The following is a 20,864-nucleotide window of genomic DNA, read 5'->3' as shown; positions in this document are numbered from 1 at the left end:
CAGTACTACCGCTGCTACTACAAACAGGAGGGAAAGAGAGAGGGAGAGAGAATGTGCCGGAGTATGTTTGGGAAATGAACATGTGACGCAGAGTTTGGACAACAAGCTCAGGTCGGGCTCACAGACTCGACTTCGGGAAGTGACCGATGACCAGGAAAAAAAAAAAAAAAGGTATCGCGCATGAGGCGAAAGTACACAGGTACTCATGGAGGGGGTGGGGGAGGGGTGTGTATGCGCCACGTTCAACAAATGTAACAGATAACTTGGTGGTATTTCTCCCCCGGGTTCCCCCGCATTTGGACAAGGAGAAAAAAATGATGACGAATGTAAGGTGTGGGATACTGAGCTACGAACGAGTGCATACGATGGATAGGCTTTACAGTACTGCCACCATTACACCATTGCAATTTACCTGTACGAGTACTTTTAGTTGGGTTTTTTGACGACTTACAGAACGTCTTGGCTATTTCGCACGTGGTGTGTGTGTGTGTGTGTGTGTGTGTGTGTGTGTGTGTCAAGCCAGATAAAGAGTCTGGAACGACGATTACCGAGGTCATATGCATATCGTTGTTGATTGCTGACAGCGTGTTGAGCACACCCTCTTTTAATTCGTCTATCGCTCCCTTTCTCGCCCCCCTCCCCTCCTCCTCTCCCTTTTTCTTCCTCTCATTCTCTTTTTTTCCCTCCTCAATACACAGCCCTGCTGGGTAATTGCTCACGGGTATGCTGTCTTACTAGTCTCCCCCCCTATCACCGTTTATGGATTGAGGGGAGAGATGCGGATGGCGGGTCTGCGGCTCCGCGATGAGCGGGCCCCCCGCGAGTAATGTGCAGGTACGGAGCTTGAGAGATACGAATCACAACTGCGCGTACCGTCATGACATATACTGCATGTACAGATTAGTACTCCAGAGCGAGAGGGAGCCAATCAGCTGGGTACGAATCATGATGGATTGTTGGCCTGGTGTACTAGTCATGGCGGTACATGGTAAGTCGGGACAATCCGGGGTACCGAGAGCTGGATTTTGGCCAACTCGTCTTCCCCCAGATTTTCCATCGTCATGGGCCGTGGACCTTCGGTGCAGACGAGCAGATCATCTTGGGAGAGGAGAGAGAGAGGTACAGGAGCACAGCCCACGATCCCACCAATGTATCCTGTACTACCACGTACTAGCTGGGGAAGAATAATTGCTAATGCCTGTTGGCTGAAGCGACTGGGGTGGACTCTTGTCCGTCTCCACATCGTATCCGCACCCCCAGGAATTGTCCTTTCCCTTTTCTCTCCTCCCCCACACGCTCTCCACGTCGCCACCAACTCTGTTCCTCTCTCTCCCTTTTAATTCATCGTCATCTCCTCCTTGCAGCGCCGTTTTGTCGTCGTTCCCCTTCTTCTTTCTCGTCATCTTGTCTTCTCTCGCCGCAGATTTTTTTTTCTTGTTAATATACTCTCCTTTTTATGTATATTTCTTCCTACCTGTAATATCTTCTTCTACCCCTCTCCACCCATTCCAACTATCTTTCTCTTCTTCCTCTTTCCTGTCCGATGCTTCCTTATTGAAACCAAACAGAGAGAGAGAGAGAGATCTGAACGCGCACACACGCCAGTACATTATTCCAACCGCAGGCTCCTACTCAGCACCTGCGCAGCAAAGGTTTCTTGACTGAACTGTGCTGAAGGAGACATCCGAACCCGATTCGACCGATCGATCCCTCGGTTTTTTTTTTTGACAGGAAAAAGTTTCTTGCCAAGATACCTACCCCCCCCCCACACACACACACGCTCGCACGCACGCACGCACGCACGCACATCACAACACACATAACAACACAACACAACACAGAACTCAGTACCGCCAAAATGCCTGGTATATTACCCATGAAGGTCATCAAGGTGGGCACCACAGCTCAGAGTCGCATCGCCCAGGCCTGCGACAGGTGCCGGAGTAAAAAGATTCGCTGCGATGGCGTCCGGCCCACGTGCTCGCAATGCTCCAGCGTGGGCTTCGAGTGCCGCACAAGCGACAAGCTCAGCCGTCGAGCCTTTCCCAGGGGATACACAGAGTCTCTCGAGGAGCGCGTGCGGGCGCTCGAGACCGAGGTCCGCGAGCTCAAGGATCTGCTCGACGAGAAGGACGAGAAGATCGACATGCTCTCGAGGATGCATGCCAACAGGCCTACCCCCCCTTCATCTTCGGACTCGCCGGACTCGAGAAGGGACCCGATACAGCCGCCCAACGAGGATACCTTCTATGTGCACTCGTCGCCTTTAATGCTGCAGGTGGACGGGTCGGACTCTTACTTTATGGGGCCGTCGAGTGGACGGGCATTTATCGGTATGTTCTCTATCTTTCCTCTCCCCTCTCTCTCTCTCCCAGAGTACACACTCTCCTTTCGGGTACAGAGAGACCAGGGGACAGGTGCTTGTGCTCCCTCTCTGACAGCCGTGTAGAGGCCTTCAAGCGTAGGTTTCAAGAGTCGGGCAAGCCGCCTTGCGACTTTGCGCCCGAAGACTTCCTCCACATCAAGGGGGTGACGCCTCTGGTCAACTCCGCCGCCTCCGCCGCCTCGCCCCAACCACCGCAGAAGGACCTCGTCCCCCCTCCCAGGCTCTTCTCCGATCGCTGCGTCAACGTCTACTTCCAGGAGTGGGCGCCCCTCTTCCCGGTCCTGCACAAGCCCACCTTCCTCCGGATCTACGAAGAGTTCGTGTCCGACCCGGCCAAGATCAAGAGCAGCTACAAGAATGCACTGCTCTACCTCGTCTTCAGCATCGCCGGCCTGTCGCAGGAGTCGCCCGACATGGCACAGCTGGACGCCTGCGAGGCTCAGTGGAACCAGTCGCTCGAGCAGCTGCTCAACGAGGACTCGGTCGAGACCCTCAAGGGCCTCATCCTCGCCATCATGTACTGCACCATGAGGGCCGACTACCGCAAGCTCCAGCACTACAAGGCCATCGCCGTCGGCCTGTCTCATAGGCTCGGCCTTCACCAGAGCCAGAAGCGCTTCTCCTTTGGCGCCCTGACGGCCGAGACGAGGAAGAAGGTCTTCTGGACCCTGTACACGCTCGACTGGTAAGCCTCCCCCCCCCATATCCTCAACACTCATCCACGCCTACTTCTTTCTTTTTTTTCTTCTTTCTTCTGCCTGCTAACATGTCCTATCAGCTTCACCGCCGCCACACTGGGTCTGCCCAAGCTCCTCAAGGAAGAGGACGTGCAGGTCGAGTACCCTTCGGACACAGACGACGAGTACGTCACCGAGAAGGGCTTTCAACCTACGCTTCCGGGCGAGTCCACTCGCCTGTCCAATGCGCTGGCCCTGTTCCGGGCTTCGCGCATCCTCGCCCGCGTCCTGGCGACCAACTACCCTGCCACTTCGTCGGCTGAGCTGTCGCTGCAGCGCATGGATGCCCTCGGCACGGAGCTCGACGTGTGGTGCGACAATCTGCCGAACCACCTGAGGCTCAACTTTGTGCAGGGCAAGCCGTCGACCGACGTTACGGGCAGCCGCTCGCCGCTCCTGTCCCTGGCCTACCACTTCATCCGTACCCTGATCTACCGCCCCGCCGTCGGCTCCAGCCTGGGCCACAAGGCCGCGCCGGCCCTGCTGGCCATCAGCGAGTCGAGCAAGCACATTGTGCAGATCGTCGAGCTATTGGAGGAGCGCCACATGATCTTCTCCTTCTGCTTCAACCGCAGCGACCTGCTCACCATGTGCGGCATGACGCTGCTGTACCGGGCCATCGGCCTCAAGAAGGACAGCAAGCTCATGCGCGAGGACGAGCGCCTGGTCAACGCCGTCATCCGGTTCGTTGACGGCGCCGAGACCTCGGCTGGTTCGGAGCAGTTCAGGAAGATTGCCAGCCGACTCATCTCGGTCAGCGGCATGGACAGCCATCCGAATGCGACGCCTGCCGCTTCGTCATCCTCCCCCTGCCCGAGCGACGGCCTCTCCATGTACTCTGCCCGCCGGTCACTGGCAGCCAGGAAGCCCAGGTCCCTCTTCGAGGAGTCTGACGACGGCGATGCGCACCCGAACAACCAGGAGAGGATGCGTCGCATGACGATGCCCAATCTCGCCGAACCAGACGCCGACCTGCTGCAGCATGATAACCGCATGCGGCACTCTGTATCGCACGCGTCTGATTCGTTCCACCAACGCCACCACCGCCACTCGGCCATGCAACAGCAGCAGCAGCAGCAGCAGCAGCAGCAGCAGCATGGCCGCCAGAACCTAGACTACCTGTCCCTGAACAGTACACCGTCTCCGTCCCGACACACGTCACCTCCCCTGCAGCAGCAGCAGCAGCAGCAGCAGCACAGCGGAAGCGCCATGCCACCGCCACCGCCAGCACACTCCATGCCGCATCAGCAGCACTGCCTGCCCCTGGCAGCCACCAAGCACCACCAGGATCCCCCCGTGTCCGGTGCGGAGTGGGAGATGCTCCTGGGAACCATGGACGGCGGCATGAACAACGTGTACGACGCCATCTACGGCGGGCGTGGCTTCACCGGCAGCGACGACGTCGCCGTCCCGCCGCCGCCGCCGCCCCCTCAGCACATGGCCGGCCACGGCGAGTGGTCGCCCGACTCGTGGGACCTGAGCACCTTCAGCATCGTCGACTTTGGCAACGGCGGTGGTGCGGGCGGTGATGGCCCTGCCGTCGACAAGCCCGAGGGTGCTAAGCCGCAGAGCGTGGTGAGCCTAAGTGACGAGAGCCTCAGCTCAGGAGAGGACGTGGCGCCTTCGGAGCTAGGTCTGACTCTTGACTACCCTGGTAGTATCAGTGGTGAAGGATTCATTCTGGAAGGATTGGATACGTTTCCTCTCTGATCCTGGTTCACATAGTCGCTTTTTTTCTTCATCTCCTTTTTTTTTTTCCATGTCTCATCTCATTTTCAAAGCAGGGCGAAGCAGGGCGTATAGGTCAAGGCAAGCAAAGTGCCCAAATCTCAGTTTCCTTTTCTTCTTTTCTTTCTAAAAAAAAATTCCTACTTCTTCTTCAGCCAAATCTAGCACGCACGCACACACAAACAGAACTCATCTATTGCACACATCATCACTCACATCCCCCCAGTCCCCCAGTCTGTTTATAACACGTAACGCAGACTCGTGGCTGTACAGAACAGGTAAAGTTTTCTATGCAATGCAGGTTATAAGCGTACACCCCGGACCCTCCTCCTCCCTTCACTCGACCACTCGGATCCTTGAAAAATTGCGAGATGCATCCGATTCCAGGTCCCTTTTTTTTTTGTACCCTCTTCTTTTTTTTCTCTGTTTCCTCCCTCTCCTCGGATCTGAATTGCCGTAAGCTCCGATGCTGACTTGTCCGGGCCCGCAAATTCTGGGGAGCGTGGACTCGTACTCGTAGAGTAGCACTCCGTACTGCATGTAACTGCTAACCCGTGCATACCTAAAGACGGGCAGGAACCCGTCATAGCCGGTACCTGTTTGAGCTCTTCTCTTAAAAATCGTCTCATTGTTCTCTCTCTCTCTCTCTCCATCTCCCTCTCCTTCTCTCTTCGGATACTCTCTGAATCAGTATAATTGCCCAGACTATATGAATAAAACGCTATACATACATACCTGTACAAGACGGCTGACTTCGAAACTACAACATCTGGAACACATCTAAACCGCTCACCATGACAACCGAGACGAAACCGTTGCTGCAGCAGGGGGGGTTTACGTCGTTTCCAAAAGGTGTGTGTTTGAATCCGAACGGTTGATATAAGTAGAGAAAAGGGAGGCTGATAGAGAGAGGGGAAAAAAAGCTACCTTTGCCAAGGCTATAGCATCGACACGTAAACATGATCGACATCTGCCACAGGCCATTGGCCATCGAGGCTACAAGGCTGCATACCCGGAGAATTCGATGGCTGCAGTTCGCGGGGCGGTGGAGGTCGGTGCCCATGCTGTCGAGATTGATATCCATCTTTCTGCGGATGGCGTTGTTGTCCTCTCTCACGTAGGTTCCTTGCCTTTTTTTTTTTTTTGCCTCGTATGATTGTGAGAGTGTGTGTGCGTGTGTATGCGTCTGACAGCCGTGTAAACAGGACCCAACCTTGAAGAGGTGTTTTGGCGTGGATAAAAAGGTGGCCGACTGCGACTGGGAGTACCTCTCCACCCTCGAGACGCTGAGGGAGCCCCGTGAGCCCATGGCCAGGCTGCGCGATGTGCTCTCCTGGCTGTGTAAGCCTGGTCTGGAAGACATATGGGTCGTCCTGGATGTCAAGGTGAGTCCCGTTTCACCTTGGAGGAATGCCCGGACGGACTGGAACTGACCTGCCATGTAGCCCGACGACGATCCAAACGACTTGCTCGCGGCGACCAAGGAGACCCTGGACAGCGTCACGGAGACGTCCAAGCCGTGGGACCAGCGTGTCCTCGTAGCATGCTGGAACGTGAGTTCTCGAGAGAGCCCCAACTGCATCCGCGCCCGCGCATGAGACTGACCCACCACACCACACAAAGGCAAGGACCATCCAAGCCGCTCACGAGTTCCTCCCAACCCACCCGGCCAGCCTCGTCGGGTTCCACCTCGGCTTCGCCCGACACTTCCTGCCCATCCCGGGACTGGGCATGAGCGTCCTCCACCGCGCCCTGGGCGGCGGCGCCCAGGGCACCCGCTTCCTCGAAGACGTGCACGCCGCCCAGAGGCCGATGCTCACGTGGACCGTCAACGACGAGTCGTGGATGGAGTGGTGCGTGCGCAGGAGCGCGTCCGATGACGGTGACGCCAGGACGCCGCCCTCCCCCGACGACCTGGCCACCCGTCTCTTCGACGGCGTCATCACCGACGACCCGAGAGTCTTCCTCCAGGTGTGCAGCCGCTGGGAAGATGAGCTGGACGGCAGGCAGACCGTCGCGAGGAGGCAGACGACTGCTTTGGGCGCACTGTGGGAGGACATACGGTCCACTGCTCAGTCCTTGGTGCTCACCGTTGTCGGGTCCTTCTTTCTCTTCGTCTACACTAGGGCTGGGAGGTTTGATTACTTTAGTGACGCCAAGAAGCTCAAGCTGTGAGGGTCATGAAAGGGAACTTGTGATTCGAGAGCAAGAAAAGAAAGAGAGAAAGAAAGACATGATTCCGGTAGAAGGAGAAGTTCCAGTCACCCTACTAGGTCAGGTCACACAAGATTCAACAACAGTCCTTACTGAACGGATCCTCATCAAAACGACGATTGGTCCTAGCCTTCCTTCTTGGAAATGGGTGGCGGCGCAATCTGAAGCTTCTCAACCTTGGCTTCCGGCCGGATGTCAAAGTCGAAAATGTCGAGGGGGAGACCCATTGTCGTACAGGCGTTGGGGATCTGTGCCGTACGTTGTGAGCAACATATTGGCATACACCGTAACGCGATTGATAATCTAGGACAGGATGATGGCTTCACTCACATCGACGATGCCGGCAATGTGGCCCTCGACAGGAGCACAGCTCAGCAGCAGGTAGATCTGGTAGTCGTCGTAGCCGTAGCGTCGGAGATACTCGATCACACGGAGGCAGGTCTGGCGATATGCCACGGTCGCGTCCATGTAATGCTGCTTTCCGGATTCATCGACGGAGAAGCCCTGTGTTCCAGGTGTCAGATGTGTGACCCCCCACATGTGGATCTGATAGTTGTGTAAGACAATCCAAGGCACTGACCTCAAAGTATAGCATCCTGCCGGGGCCAAACTGAGGCTGTACAGGACCGGGGATATACATTGGGGAGCGACCGCCCGTCATGCCCAAGTGCTTCTGGCCGTCCTTGAGGACCTTGAAGTTGATGGTGATGACGCCGGCCATCTCAATGGCTCCGCAAAAGGAGATTTCTCCATCGCCCTCTGCAGCACGCGCACACACGCACGCACACGCACACGCACACGCTTCGGTCAGCACTTTTGGATCCTTCGGAGTACTCGTATAGGGAAAGGATCTCACGGGAAAAGTGTAAATCTCCAACGCTAAACTTGGCACCGGGCACGTGAACAGGCAGGTAGACCTTGCTCCCCCTGGAGAGGTTCTTGATGTCGCAGTTTCCGCCGTGCTCCGGACGTCCGGGGATGGTTCGTGCGCCCTCGGCGGCAATCTTGGCCTTGAGGGTCTCGTCCGCCGACCCGGCGTGCGCATTCTGAGCGTTGGGTGGCTGGGCGACGATGCGGGTGAGATCCGTGGTGCTGATGAGCTCTGCCTCGCGGCGGTTCCACTCCTGGAGGACCTCGGCGGAGGGGGCGCAGCCCAGGATACCCGGGTGGATCAGGCCGGCGAACTTGACGCCCGGGATGTGTCTGGACGTGCAGTGTATGCCTTCAAAGTCCCAGATTGCCTTGGCGCTGTTTTTCGGAGGGGGGTTTTCCCGCAACAGGACATCTATCAGTCTACATATCTAGATGGAGAGGGCCTTTGTGTCAGACTCACGCATGGGGATAGTGCTCGTCTAGGAAACCACCGCCATTGTCCTTTTGAAAGATGCCGGTGAAACCCCAGGGTTCGTCCTCAAAGGGTTGGACGTCCTGGATCTCGATGACGAGAACATCGCCGGGCTCGGCTCCCTTGATCTCGAATGGACCGGAGAGGTAATGGATCTTTGTCAGGTCGACGTTGAGGATGTCGTCCGCCGAGTCATTGTTCTTGATCTGACCTCCCGTCCAGTCGACGCACTCAATCTTGACCGTCTCGCCATCATTTATGGATGCGCAAGACGGGACTTGTGTGCGTGTCAGTTGGGAGTCGACGGAAACAGGAGAGGTTTCAGCTCACCATCGGGGTGCCATCTGTTCTATTCGACAGCCTGCTAGTCAGATGGGTGTGATATGCTGCAAACTGCCCACCCCGCCGTCACTTACATGGAGATTCGGCTGCTCCTCAGCGGGGCGGTTGAGATCGACGCTCACGGCCGTACGGATCTTACCGGGCATGGTGGAGGGCCTTATATGTATATGTTGATAGGAGAGAGGGTAGGAGAAGATGAGCACACAGACTTGCGGTCCAGAGTATGAATGATGCTTTCTCGTGCTGCAGAAGAGAGTGCATGTATCTTCTGCAATGAAGTAGACGAGATTGGGGACAGAAGGTCTTATCAGCATTCTACTAGTATCTCCTCGTCTACCGATAGATCGGCGAAAAGAGGGGGGTCACCCTGGATATATATGAAGGATGAGGGGAAAGGGCGTAATCGCTCGGGGCCCCTTCCCTCTTCCGGTGCGGCTTCGGCCTTTTGTACGGATGCATATCAAGGTTATCGGTACCGGGCAATACTGCGCATGATGAGGAGAGGGACGGTAAAGGTTAGATAGGGAATCATCCTTCCTTCTTCCTCCCCTCCTTCTCTGCGGAAGTCGGCCCACTTCATCTGGTGAACGTATCGCACACTCAACCAGCAGTACTCTGACTTGAAGGCATTATCAACACACTATCAACTCTATCAATGTCGTCGCTATCCGGCGTCTTTAGTTGGCATTTCCGGCGTGACAGTGATGTGGCAATGACGAGCTGATGAGAATACGCTTCTCAAACTGCATCCAGTGACGCTCACGCGAGCCCTAACGTGAATCTCCGTGTGAGAGTGTTGTCGTAATATACAATGATGCGTATACACACCATCGAGAACGTCTAGACAATCCACCATGTACACTGCTGGTACCGTTGTAAACCGTCAGTAACATACAAGGAACCGATCCATACATGCCCAACAAGTCCAAGCCAACTTTCCCCTCGTCGGCTCCCCCCCTCTTCCCCCATGCGTTATCATCATTCTCCTTCCTCACCCCCCCCCTATCTCTCTCTCTTTCTGTCCCCCGCTACCCCTCTCGTACATCGTCACATCCCACTTACACATGAAACACACAACAACAATAAAGAACAGAGAGCACCACAAGTATGAGCGACATCAAGACATTCGGCCTAGGAAACTTCACCCTGCAGTCCGGCGCCACCATCCCATCGGCCTGGATCTCCTACCGGACCTTTGGCGACGCCTCGTCCCCGGCAGTGGTATACCCAACCTGGTTCTCAGGCTCTATATCGGACAACGAGTGGCTCGTCGGTGGCGGAAAGACGCTCGACCCGTCCAGGTACTTCATCGTCATCCCGGCCCTCATCGGCAACGGCCAGTCCGTCAGCCCGTCCAACTGGGCCAGCACGGCCGATCCCCCCTCCCCCTTCCCGGACGTGACCTTGTACGACAACGTGCGCGCCCAGCACCTCCTCGTCACCCAGGGCCTGGGCATCAGACACATCCGCGCTGTTCTGGGCTGGTCCATGGGTGCCGCCCAGTCCTTCCAGTGGGCCACGCAGTTCCCCGACATGATGGACATCTGCGTGCCCTTCTGCGGCGCCGCCAAGACATCGCTGCACAACCAGGTCTTCCTGGAGGGTGCGAAGGCCGCCCTGCTGGCCGCCAGGGGCCTGAGCTCGGCCGGGATACCGTCGTCCGGGGGTGCCGGGCCCACCGACGAGGCCGCCGCCAGGACATGGTCGTCCGAGGAGAGGACCGTCGGCCTGAAGGCCTTTGGTCGCGTCTATGCCGGTTGGGGCTTCTCCCAGACCTTTTACCGCCAAGAGCTGCACAGGAAGTTCTACGGCGCCAGCGACATGGAGGACTTCCTCGTCAACTTCTGGGAGGCCTGGGCCCTCGGAAAGCACCCGGACAACCTGCTCGTCATGCTGCATACCTGGCAGGCTGGCGACGTCAGCGCCCAGGAGCCCTACAACGGTGACTTTGCCGCTGCCATGGCCGCCATAAGAGCCAAGACCCTCGTCCTTCCCAGCAAGACGGACCTTTACTTCCCGTAAGTATGCTAAAGTCCCCTCTTCACCCGCTTTTCCCTATATACATCGTCGTTCCATACCTACTTGTCTGCAACAGGCCAGAAGACTCGGAGCACGAGGTCCAGTCCATGAGCCCCGGCATCGGCCAGCTCGACATCTACCCCTCCGTCTGGGGTCATTGGGCCGGCGGACCCCCGGGCAACATGGAAGATGTGGCCTGGTTGGACAAGCAGCTGGCCAATATCTTTGCCTCTGCTCCAAAGAGGGCCTGATCGCAATGAAAACAGAACGGACGTCGAATATGGTAAGCCGATATTAGTATTGCTTTATACCTTTATTCCAATGTGTAGTATAGATGCACCTGTTGTGCGTGCGTGCGTGCGTGCGTGCGTGCGTGCGTGCATGTGTGTATGTAGATAAACAAATAATACAAGTTTGTATGTTTCCGAGACGGACCCAACCTTTGCCTAATAGTCTGTTTCGCCCCCCCCCCCCTGCCACGAATAACTCCTTTACTGATCGTCAAGTTATTTTCCTGTCTACTTCGTAGAGTAAACCTCTGTGCCTCTGCTGACCATACAAATCCCCCGGTCTGCAGGCATACCATCCTTGGCGGAGATAGTGGAGAAACGCGAAGAAGAAAAAGAGAAGCGCGTTTATATTTCAACATCAATGTCCAAGTCGAGAGCCCCAATAATATCGTCATCCATGAGAGGCTTGTGGACAGTCGGCAGGCCCTTATTCTCCGAGTGCTTCTCGAGGTGCAGCTTGGCGAGGTGCGCGGGCATCGACTTGGTGATGGCCTTGGGCGTCCCGTTGGCGGGTGTGCTGGCACCGCTGTCGCCGTCGGCCGATTTCTTCTCGCTGCCAGGTATCGGGTCGTTGATGTCGTGTATGAACTTGGCCTTTGTCTTGACGCGCCTCGACGGGTCGTCCTCGACCAGCTCGCCGCGCTGGATGGCCTTTTCGATGCCGCGCGACCTAGCCCTTTCCTTGAGCTGTGCCTTGCGGACGGCCTCGGCGTTGAGCCGGCGGTTCTCACGGTTGCGTTCGGCCAGCCGGTCCTGCTCTGATTGACGCTTGACCGCTGCGTCGGTCCCCGACCCCGAGCTCTTGTTGGGCTGCGAGAGGCTCGTCCGGAAGGCCAGCCGCTGGGAGCCCATCTTGTCCAGCTGCTCCTGCAGCTCCTCCATCCGGGCGTCGTCTCCCGCCTCGCGCGCCTCCTCCAGCAGCCGGGCCACACGCTCCCGCTCCGCCGGGTCGAAACGCTTCCTCAGCTCGTTCTTGCGCGCCAGCCTGGCCTTGATCTCCTCATTGGTCCAGCGGTGGTTGATGAGCCCGTTAATGTCGTCAATCTTGTCGGATAGGTATGCCTTCGTGGGCAATGTCACGCCTTCATTGTGGCAAGCCACCGTGTATCGGTTGAGCTCACTCTGGAGACAAAAAAATGACGAGGGTCAGCAAAAAAAAAAAAAAAAAAATGCAAGTAAATCTGGGAAAGCGCATTACCTCTGTAAACTTCCCGCTCGAGGCGGCAATGAAAGGGAACTCCTTGACGGCCTTGCCATGCGCCGCACGGGCATACTGATCCGTGATGAAGCTCCCGTTAGGTCCGTTCAGAGCATAAGGCTTCCCGGTGGTGAAGCCCTTGATGACGGCCATGCGGTACTGCTCGATACCCGTCTCCGGGTGAGGGCCGAGCGCGATACGGATATAGCAGCCGGTGATGGAGGCCTCGAAGCCCGGGGTCAGGCAGACCTGGGCGAACTCGTTTCTGCCCAGGCGTACGCGATCGTAGTCGCGCAGCTCCGCGGGAGGGGTCTTGCGCTCGCCTTCGGCCTCGGGGGTTCGACTGTCGTCCCTGCCTCCGACGTCACTTTCGTTGTCGTCTGGCGACCGCCTGCCATCGGGCGAGTATGAGCCACCCCTGCGGCGCTGCTCGGCGTCCTCCCTGCGCTTCTGCTTCTCTGCACGCGCCCGGCGCAGCGAGTCCATGGCTGTCTCGCCCTTGCCTCCTACCGTGCGCTGCCGCGACGTCTTGCGGCTGGCGGCGTCCTCAAGCTCCGCCGTGTCGGCGCTCCTCTTCTTCTTGACGTGCTTACGCTCCTCGTTCTCCACCATCTGGCGCAGCAGCCGGTTCTGCCTCTGCCGGTCAATCTCCGTCATGCGGTCCGCGATGATCTGCTCTCGCTCCAGCTCGGGGAGCGCCATGATTTCCGCCTTCTCCGCATGGCTGATGTACATGCCCTCGACCGGGTACTTGCCGTCGCCATCGGTATCGCCACCACGCCCGCGTTGCGGCTCGTCTTCGGAATCGGACTCGTCCATCGGCGCGGACTCGAGCGAGTTTGGTGTTCCAGGGTCAGAGTTGCTGTCCGCAGGTAGTTTTTTCTTATCAGCCCAACGCATCTTTCCACCTGGCTGGAAGGTGCCTCCAGCCTCGAAGCCGCGCATCTACCAGAGAAGAGGGGGTGGGGTTGGCAAAATCACTCACGCCTCGCCATCCTCGTCGGAATCGTCCTGCCTACCGCTGCGCTTCGACTTCTTGCTCGGCCGCGGCGACTCGGACCGTCCCCTACTCTCGCTAACAGAGCCCTCATCCCCCGAATCTCCTCCCGCGAGATCAAGGAGATCGTCATCGATGTCGGCCATGATCTCTGTATCGTCTTCGAGTATCACGCAGCTTCCGTGCGGCAAACCCCGTCAGGGATAGCAAGAGACCCAAGGAAGGGCTGAACTCTGGGAGGAAGATGGAGGATGATGGCGCCGAAGCTTGGCTTGGAATAGAGGAAGAGGTAGAATATATTATATGCGTTCAAAGAAGAGACAAAAATGAGCCCGAAGAGGAAAAAAAAGTAAGAAGAAAAGATTGTACGGTCAACTTCTTCTCCCTCTTCGCCAGGGCGCAACGCCTCCAAGGCGAAGGAAGGCGCGTGTCTGATTGGGTGCCACCAGCAAGCCGTCACTCAGCATCGGCGGTGGAAAATCAGTTGATCCGGATTAACCCTTGAAGGCATGTGTGTAACTTGTACCTGCAGTTGGCTGTCCTGCGCTGCACATGCCACAGCAATAGTAGTAATAGTACTCCGTACTCCGTACACATCAGTACAGATTGCTCGTAGTCTAAATAGTAGACCCACTTAAGCTTCGTCGCGGAGCTGCTCGGCCGAGAAAGTTCAATGTTTCGACGGCATCATCATACCACCTCTCCCGTCATGATCATGTCCCGCCGCCCCCCGATGTGAACGATACCGATCCCCTATACTCGAAAATGGTGGTCATACGGCAAATTTCCAGGCCGGTAGCCCGGTCGGCTCCGTGCAGGACACGCTGCTGCGTCTCTGCTTCTTTTTCTTTTTCTTCTCCCCGATGGCTCTCGTCAGATAATAGCTCCTCGCAGAAGAAGAAGCTCAAGCCTCTGACCAGGGAACAGCAAGACTTTCTCTCTTCAGCAGTACAGACTACTCTCTCTCCTCCCCCAGACTCCCCCCCAGAGGAGAAAAGGGAAAGGGTTACACATAGCTGACGGGAAACAAACAGCTCCGCGTCAACCAGACCGGCGAAGTAGCAGCAACACGCATCTACACGGCCCAGACTCCCATCCTCGTCCGCAATCACCCCCATCTCCGCCCCCTCATGGCACACATGTACGACCAGGAGGCCGGCCACCTCGACACCTTTAACAAGCTGATCCACCGGCACCGCGTGCGCCCCACGGTCCTGTACCCGCTGTGGACGCTCATGTCTTCCGGCCTAGGCTGGTCGACGGCCATGATGGGCCGCGAGGCCGCCATGGCCTGCACCGAGGCCGTCGAGACGGAGATTGGCGGCCACTACAACGCCCAGATCCGGAGCCTGCTCGAGATGGTCACCCAGTGGCAGGAGGAGGGGTACGATGTCGGTGACGACCTGCGCGAGCTCATCAGCACCCTGCGCAGGATCCGCGACGAGGAGCTCGAGCATCTGGACCATGCCGTCGAGCATGATTCCCAGAAGGCTGAGCCGCATTGGCTCCTTACCAACGTCATTCGTGCTGGTTGCCGTGGCGCCATCTGGGTCAGCGAGCGTGTATAGCACTCCTTTGCCTGCTTGCCTTCCTTTACATCGTACACTCCATGTACAACCTCCTGTTCAGTCTCGAGATCCATGTACAATTTTGTTTTTATTTTCTACTGAAGACGTGTAATATCAAGTATAAAGTCTATATAAAAAGAGTATTAGTGAACGAAAGCAAAACGGGCAAAACAGTAATGGGCATGAGTCCACTATATATGCTTCGCAACCGCTCTCTTCTTCCAACCGGGAGCGTAGTGGTTGTTTTTTTTCGAAGCCGAATTGCTCGTACTTTTGATGCTGAGGAACGAAAGAAAAACAAAAGCGGGGGGAGAAAGAACGGGCCAAAAAAAGAGATGAAAACTCCGTCAACGATGCATTAACACACGCACACACTATGCAGCAAGAACCCCAAAACGCCATGCTAGTCGCTACGAGGTTGTTAGCTCATTGTCAAAGGAGGGGTTGGTCGGTTGGTTGGTTTGGCATGGAGGCAGGAAGGCAGATGAAACTTACTAGATAGCCAGAGGGGCAACGCTGTCGACCTGGTAGCTCCAGTTACCCTTGATATCCGAGGCAAGCAGCCAGTCGTGCGGAAACTGCACCAGGTGGCCCTGCGTCATGTTGAGTAGCTCCTCGGCCTCTGCGCGCGAGGGCATGTCGTCGATGGTGAACTCGCGCCGGCTGCTCCTGGTCGTGCCCCTGCGTCCCCGCCTGGGCGCATCTGCAGAGTTGGATGGCTGTCGGGCCATGTCCTTGGCCGACGGCTTGGGCAGGTTGGAAAACGTAGTACGCCGCTCGCGCTTCGCGCCGCCGCTCGCGCCGGGTGACTCCAGGGTCGGGAACGGCACGCCTCCTGGTGAGTATGAGGGAGACAGGCCCTCCTGCGTAGTACGCGAGGTGGGCCGCTGATCTGTTGCGCCGCTCGTATCCAGAGTCAGGCGCGGCGTTGACGATTGCGGCTGCTGCTGCTTCTCCCCGTCTCCCTGTAATTTCTCGTTGAGCTCTTCCTTATTACCACCGTTTGGCACGACAATATGAGGTTTTTCGGTAGTGGTCTGCTGGCCTTCCGACTTGGTGTCCCACTCGTCGCCGTTGGCGCGGCCGTCCATCTTGGCTTGGAACCGATCCTGGTATGCGGCAAAGTCGCGGTAATCATCCCAGGTGGCCACGGTGGAGTCGGGCATGCAGCGGAAGACGCGACGGTAGAGCATGGTGTTGTTTGTAGCCGCCCTGTCCCAGACTTCGTCCAGGAAGGAGTTGGATATGGGGTCAGCCATGCAGTCTTTGTCGATGTGGACGAGCTTGATGTCAGCCGCCATTGGGTGGACTGTGCTGTTGACGGGGCGGCCGGTACTGGGATCGGTATGAGCCGGGAGACCGCCAATGTCTGTGTCGTCGTCGGCCACGGGGAGAGTTGGCGGCTGCGCGACGCGGGGCAGTCCGAGCTGCTCCGTCGTCCGACGGCCAGAGGAGGGCATCGGGGGAATATCCTCGCTCACAGCATTGTTTGCCTCGGCAGCATCCACAGACCTGCCCTCGGGTATCGGCGGCCCCCGCTGGTGGTGGCCCGGCTTGGGCGCATCCAACGAACCCTTTCCTCGAGCGTCAATGCCGTGCACGAGAACTTCGTCACCACTGACGATGACTGAGTCGCGACCTTGGTCACAGCCAGTTTTCTCAGCATCCTTCCAGTGATCTGGACCGTAGCCCGTCACATCATCCTGATGCTTCTCGTCCTCGGCCCGGCGGTCCAGCATGGGCTCCTTACCCTTGGCCGTGGATGGAACATCCAGGTCGACAGAAGCACGGACATCCTCCACATCCAGCCCAGCGTTGAAGCTGTGGGGACGTTGGACGGGACTGTGTCCCCCGGGAGAGGAGGAGCTCGGACCGGCAGCTGTAGAGGCAGCGGCATCCTCGCCACCCGTTTCCTGGTAAATCTGGTTCATCTCGTCCTCAAACGACCCGCCGTCCATCTCCTCCTGGCGCTCCTGCTCCAGAATCTCGTCGACATCCAGGCCCAGGTGTTCCCTCATCAGACGCATGCGGAGGGTGTAGGCAAAGCGGCCCACCTGGTACGGTTTGCCGGCCATGGTAGACCACAGCATGTCGGTGTCCCTCACAATGGCTGCACACTCGGAGTCGCGGGAGCCCAGCATGGACCGTTCGTTGATGTTGGCGGAGCCGATGAGGGCCACGCGATCATCCACAATGATGGCCTTGGCGTGGATGTAGAGCTGCTCCGTCACCAGGGCGTCATTGGCCATGATGCCCCACTGGCGGAGGGAGTAGAAGCTGATGTAGTCATCAGGCTCGATGCCAGCGGCACGCAGGCGTGCAAAGATGGAATTTTCGCCTCGGCTGATGCTGCAGTACTGGCACATCAAGATGAGACGAACACTCGTCCCGTCCTGCTGATCAACCGTGTTCTGAAATCCGGGCATCAGCGGGATGATGATGACGCACCTCCAGTCCTCGTCATTCTCGTGAGCCCGGATTATGCGCTCGACCAGAGCATCGCCGATGCGGTTCATGATGCGGACATTGTATGCCTCCGTGCTGGTGATGAAGAATTGGTTTTCCATGTAGACGAAGTGCTCCGAGTCCTCAATCATCTTGATGTAGGCCGTCTGGATGCTGTGCTCCGTATCTTCGATGCCGAGGGACCAGGTTGACGCGGAACGCAGTATCTGGACCTCGCACGTGCCCGTGAGACCGAGCTCCTCCAGCTCATCCATATTGGCGTCAGGCGCGGGCAGGAGGAACGGAAGGGGCCTGGTAGGCTTACGTCCCCGGCGGAGGTAGTTCCAACGCTGGACAAAATGACGGGTCAGATCGCGTGCCGGCTGGCCGACGACCTGCATGGAGATGTCGTGCCAGGGCATGCGGGGGACCTTGCTGCGGTCGTACATCTCGGCGTAGGGCTCGTGGAGCTTATAGAAGTCCTGGACCCTAGGGTTTGAGTAGTCCTTTCCGGGGTAGAGCTGGCAGTGATCCGCATCCTTGGGGACGTTGGTGGTCTCGAACCCAGTCGGCTTGTCATCCGTGATGGGGTGCTGGGGGCAGTCCCAGCGGCCGAAGCAGAGATCGATGCCGCCCACAAAGGCCACGTCGTGGTCGACGATGCAGATCTTCTCATGGTGGGCAAAGAAGAATTGGTTCTTCTTGAACTGGTTGGGGGACCTCTGGACAAAGATGTTGGGATGCAGGTTCAGGAGGGAGAACTTGGTGTACTCCGAGTCTATCGGAATGGCAGCCTCCACATTTCTGTAGATGATGACAAAGATCTTGACGCCCTCGCGAGCCTTCTTCTGCAGCAGCCTGTCGAGGCGCCACTTCTGGCTGATGCACGCCGGTCGACGCATGTACAGCTCCGGGCTCAGCCACCAGTCGTGGATGTAGATGACGTCCTTGGCCATGTTGATTGCCCTCGACACGTTCCACATGTAATCGCGACCATCGACCAGCCACTGAGCAAAGACGTTGTTGCGCACGGGGGCGAAGCTGTTGAAGCGCTTTTCCTGATACCAGGGCGTCTGGCGAAGCATCTCGTTGATGGAGGCCTCAAACTCCCTCAAGATACTCTGGTTGCGCGAGAAGAGACGTACCTGGCGCTCAGAGGTAGCCAGCGTCAGCGTGTGGTGCTTCTCCCGAGGGTGCTCCTTGGTGAGGTCAAAGGTGCTCTGCTTCTCCGACGCGCCTATCTGCTTGGGCGGACTCCTCTTGGAGATGATGCTGAACTTGGAGTCGACGAGGTACACGTCGTATATGTTCATGTTCTCCGGTGACTCGACGCACACAAGGTAGCTCTGGCGGACCAGGAACCACTTGCTGGTGTGGCGGTCGATGACCTTGCCGGGCGTCAGGACGCGGCGGAAATCAAGGCCCTTGGAGGACTGGATGTGGAGGAAGCCTTCCTTGCCATGGTAGCTACCCTCGGCGGCAAGGCGCACGCCCAGGGCGGAGAGTTCGAGGAACCGACAGAGGCGGTTACTCTCAGCTCGGAACATCAGCCAGCGGATCATTCCAGAAATGTACTTTTCCAGGACGCGGCGCTGCTTGTCAATGTATCGCTTCTTACGGGCAACAGGGTCCATGTTGGACTGGCCCTCGGTATTGGACGCATCCCCCGGGTCCGTTATTCCCGTCGAGCGTCTCCTCATACCCATGGCGTTTATGCGACTCCTCTTTCGGCGGTGAGCATGGGGGCCCTCGACATCGCTGGCCGCCAGCCGTCCTCCCTCCTCGGGAATGGTGTCCTCGGCCTGAACCTGGACGGCCATGTCGTCGCCACTGATGTTAGCTCGGTCGTCTTCTTCGCTGCTGTCCCCCTTGTCGTTCTTGTTGCGGGCTTCGCGCATGTACGGGAACGCAGAGTACGGGAACTTGGGCTGCTTATACCGAGAACCTCGATCCAGCCGTCCGGGCATGTACTTGTCGTTCTTGGAAGTGAACTTGTAGCGGAAGTGCAGGTTGTACAGGTCGCCCAGTGACCGAGTGATGGTCCAGTTCATCCTGCTGGGGCCACTGCCGTACTCGAGCTCGAAGACGAAGTACCAATGGCGGTTGCTGTTGGTCTCCTCCTCGTCAGCCTCGGGGTAGCTGTCGACGGCACGGACCCTCAGCTGCTCCAGCAGCACCGGTATCCTCTTGTTTCCATGCTCGTCACGTTGGATCATGCTGGCGAGCATCAGCACAGCCGGTGCACCGGCCCTCAACTCAGCCATGAGCTCGGCCGATTTGTAGTAGTCGACACGCTCGGCCTTCCTCTGGCGAAGAACTCGGAGGGTCTTCTTGACCTGGTTCCATTTGTGGATGCCGTACGTCGATGCCCTTTCGGAGCCGAAAATAGGACGTTTGGGGGCAAGTGCTTCTCCGTCCGAGATCGCGCCTCCCGCGAGAGCTGTTGAGCGGCGCTGGTGGCCTCGGCGGCGTGCCACGGCATACGTGTTCTCGTGATCTTCCACGTCTGTCGCAGGACGCGAGCCAGAATCCATCCACGGGGCTCCACGGCGCCACAGGGATGGGCGGTCACGCTGACGTACCAGTTCATCGTCAGACATTCCGAGGTCCCTAGCCGAGGTGTCAGGCATGCTCGCGCGACGCCTCATAAGACGCTTCGACATGTTAGGGGCATCCACGCCATGGGTTGAACGACTGGGCGTCGGCGGCTCGGCCCGAGCATCTTTTCCGTGGCGGCGCATCCTCTGCCTCTTCTTCTTCTTCTTCTTGGGGGTCTCGGAGTCTGGGATGTTGGCCTCATCAGCCGTAAGCTCGGCGTCGGCATCGGCGTCGTAGACGCCGTCGACCATCGGTTCAAGGGTACGAGATCCGGAGCGGGAGGCCGCAGCAGACTCGGCTGCCGGCTGGAGCCTTGACTCGTCGGGCGGCATGCTGGGAGACCGTGGGCTCTGCAGGCCGGTGCTACCGGCCATGGCCTTGATCATGGACATGAACGTACCCCCCTTTCCTTTGCCGGGGGACTCGAACCCATCGAGAGAGCTGTGGCGGGTGTGCCCGGACTGCTCTGGGTGTTCAGAGCGACGGAACTGAACGCTGCGCCTGGTCGGGCTCTCGATTGTCTCATCCTCGGCTCCTTCGCCAGCGGGAGATTTGCCACCATTTTCTTTCTGGTTGGACGATCCATCGGGAGCAGCAAGCAAGTCGTCTGAGGGGTGCGGCCGGTCGTCGGTTGGCGGGGCAGAGTCTTCCTTGGGCCGGATAGTCAAGGTCTCGGAAGCATTGCGCACCATCACTGCAGGCGGCTGAATCCCGTTGGCGGGGTTGGACTTGTCCTGGGTGGCTGTCGAGGTAGAGGGGGAGTTGGCATCTTGGACGGGCAGATGCTCGGGCGCTTGGTCCACCCGGGTTGGTGAGACGTCGTCGTCGTCGTCTGCGTGGGGGCGAGCCATGGTCGATATAAACGCGGGGAATCTCGCAAAGGGATTGTAGAGAGGTTGGGGCCCCGATTGAGGATCAGAGGCTGCGTATGATTAGGCTTGGGGGGGGGGGGGGGGAGCATGTAACACCCTCTGTCTGGGGTCTTGTCTGGGGTTTT

At 57.9% G+C, this 20,864-nt stretch overlaps 7 protein-coding genes across 7 annotated transcripts; 4 read left to right on the top strand and 3 right to left on the bottom strand.

Annotated features, from left to right (window-relative positions):
* Positions 1 to 1,858: 1,858 nt before the first annotated feature.
* Positions 1,859 to 4,833, top strand: GMORB2_0922 (transcriptional activator protein acu-15; the record flags this gene model as incomplete). The annotated part of the gene is made up of 3 exons (XM_035462906.1): positions 1,859 to 2,333; positions 2,450 to 3,071; positions 3,165 to 4,833. The coding sequence occupies 3 exons, from the start codon at positions 1,859 to 1,861 to the stop codon at positions 4,831 to 4,833; spliced, it is 2,766 nt and encodes a 921-aa protein (XP_035324330.1).
* Positions 4,834 to 5,740: 907 nt separating this feature from the next.
* GMORB2_0921 (phosphatidylglycerol phospholipase C) lies at positions 5,741 to 7,026 on the top strand (the record flags this gene model as incomplete). Its single annotated transcript, XM_035462905.1, has 4 exons — positions 5,741 to 5,968; positions 6,057 to 6,236; positions 6,297 to 6,404; positions 6,451 to 7,026. Coding segments are annotated over 4 exons (1,092 nt in total), but the record flags the coding sequence as incomplete, so codon positions are not given.
* A 164-nt stretch (positions 7,027 to 7,190) lies between these two features.
* Positions 7,191 to 8,898, bottom strand: GMORB2_0920 (formamidase; the record flags this gene model as incomplete). The annotated part of the gene is made up of 7 exons (XM_035462904.1): positions 7,191 to 7,313; positions 7,396 to 7,569; positions 7,646 to 7,824; positions 7,922 to 8,313; positions 8,399 to 8,687; positions 8,741 to 8,759; positions 8,827 to 8,898. 7 exons carry the CDS (start codon positions 8,896 to 8,898, stop codon positions 7,191 to 7,193), a joined length of 1,248 nt encoding a protein of 415 aa, XP_035324328.1.
* A 961-nt stretch (positions 8,899 to 9,859) lies between these two features.
* On the top strand, positions 9,860 to 11,022 carry GMORB2_0919 (homoserine O-acetyltransferase/O-succinyltransferase; the record flags this gene model as incomplete). Its single annotated transcript, XM_035462903.1, has 2 exons — positions 9,860 to 10,770; positions 10,848 to 11,022. 2 exons carry the CDS (start codon positions 9,860 to 9,862, stop codon positions 11,020 to 11,022), a joined length of 1,086 nt encoding a protein of 361 aa, XP_035324327.1.
* Positions 11,023 to 11,406: 384 nt separating this feature from the next.
* Positions 11,407 to 13,402, bottom strand: GMORB2_0918 (uncharacterized protein; the record flags this gene model as incomplete). The annotated part of the gene is made up of 3 exons (XM_035462902.1): positions 11,407 to 12,183; positions 12,260 to 13,121; positions 13,245 to 13,402. 3 exons carry the CDS (start codon positions 13,400 to 13,402, stop codon positions 11,407 to 11,409), a joined length of 1,797 nt encoding a protein of 598 aa, XP_035324326.1.
* A 619-nt stretch (positions 13,403 to 14,021) lies between these two features.
* On the top strand, positions 14,022 to 14,824 carry GMORB2_0917 (3-demethoxyubiquinol 3-hydroxylase; the record flags this gene model as incomplete). The annotated part of the gene is made up of 2 exons (XM_035462901.1): positions 14,022 to 14,204; positions 14,291 to 14,824. The coding sequence occupies 2 exons, from the start codon at positions 14,022 to 14,024 to the stop codon at positions 14,822 to 14,824; spliced, it is 717 nt and encodes a 238-aa protein (XP_035324325.1).
* A 494-nt stretch (positions 14,825 to 15,318) lies between these two features.
* GMORB2_0916 (phospholipase D1/2) lies at positions 15,319 to 20,718 on the bottom strand (the record flags this gene model as incomplete). The annotated part of the gene is made up of 1 exon (XM_035462900.1): positions 15,319 to 20,718. One exon carries the CDS (start codon positions 20,716 to 20,718, stop codon positions 15,319 to 15,321), a length of 5,400 nt encoding a protein of 1,799 aa, XP_035324324.1.
* Positions 20,719 to 20,864: the final 146 nt, after the last annotated feature.

The sequence above is a fragment of the Geosmithia morbida genome (assembly GCF_012550715.1).
Source record: "Geosmithia morbida isolate 1262 chromosome Unknown scaffold_1, whole genome shotgun sequence".
In the NCBI taxonomy this organism is placed as follows: domain Eukaryota; kingdom Fungi; phylum Ascomycota; class Sordariomycetes; order Hypocreales; family Bionectriaceae; genus Geosmithia; species Geosmithia morbida.
This window is presented reverse-complemented; position numbering and strand designations above follow the sequence as displayed.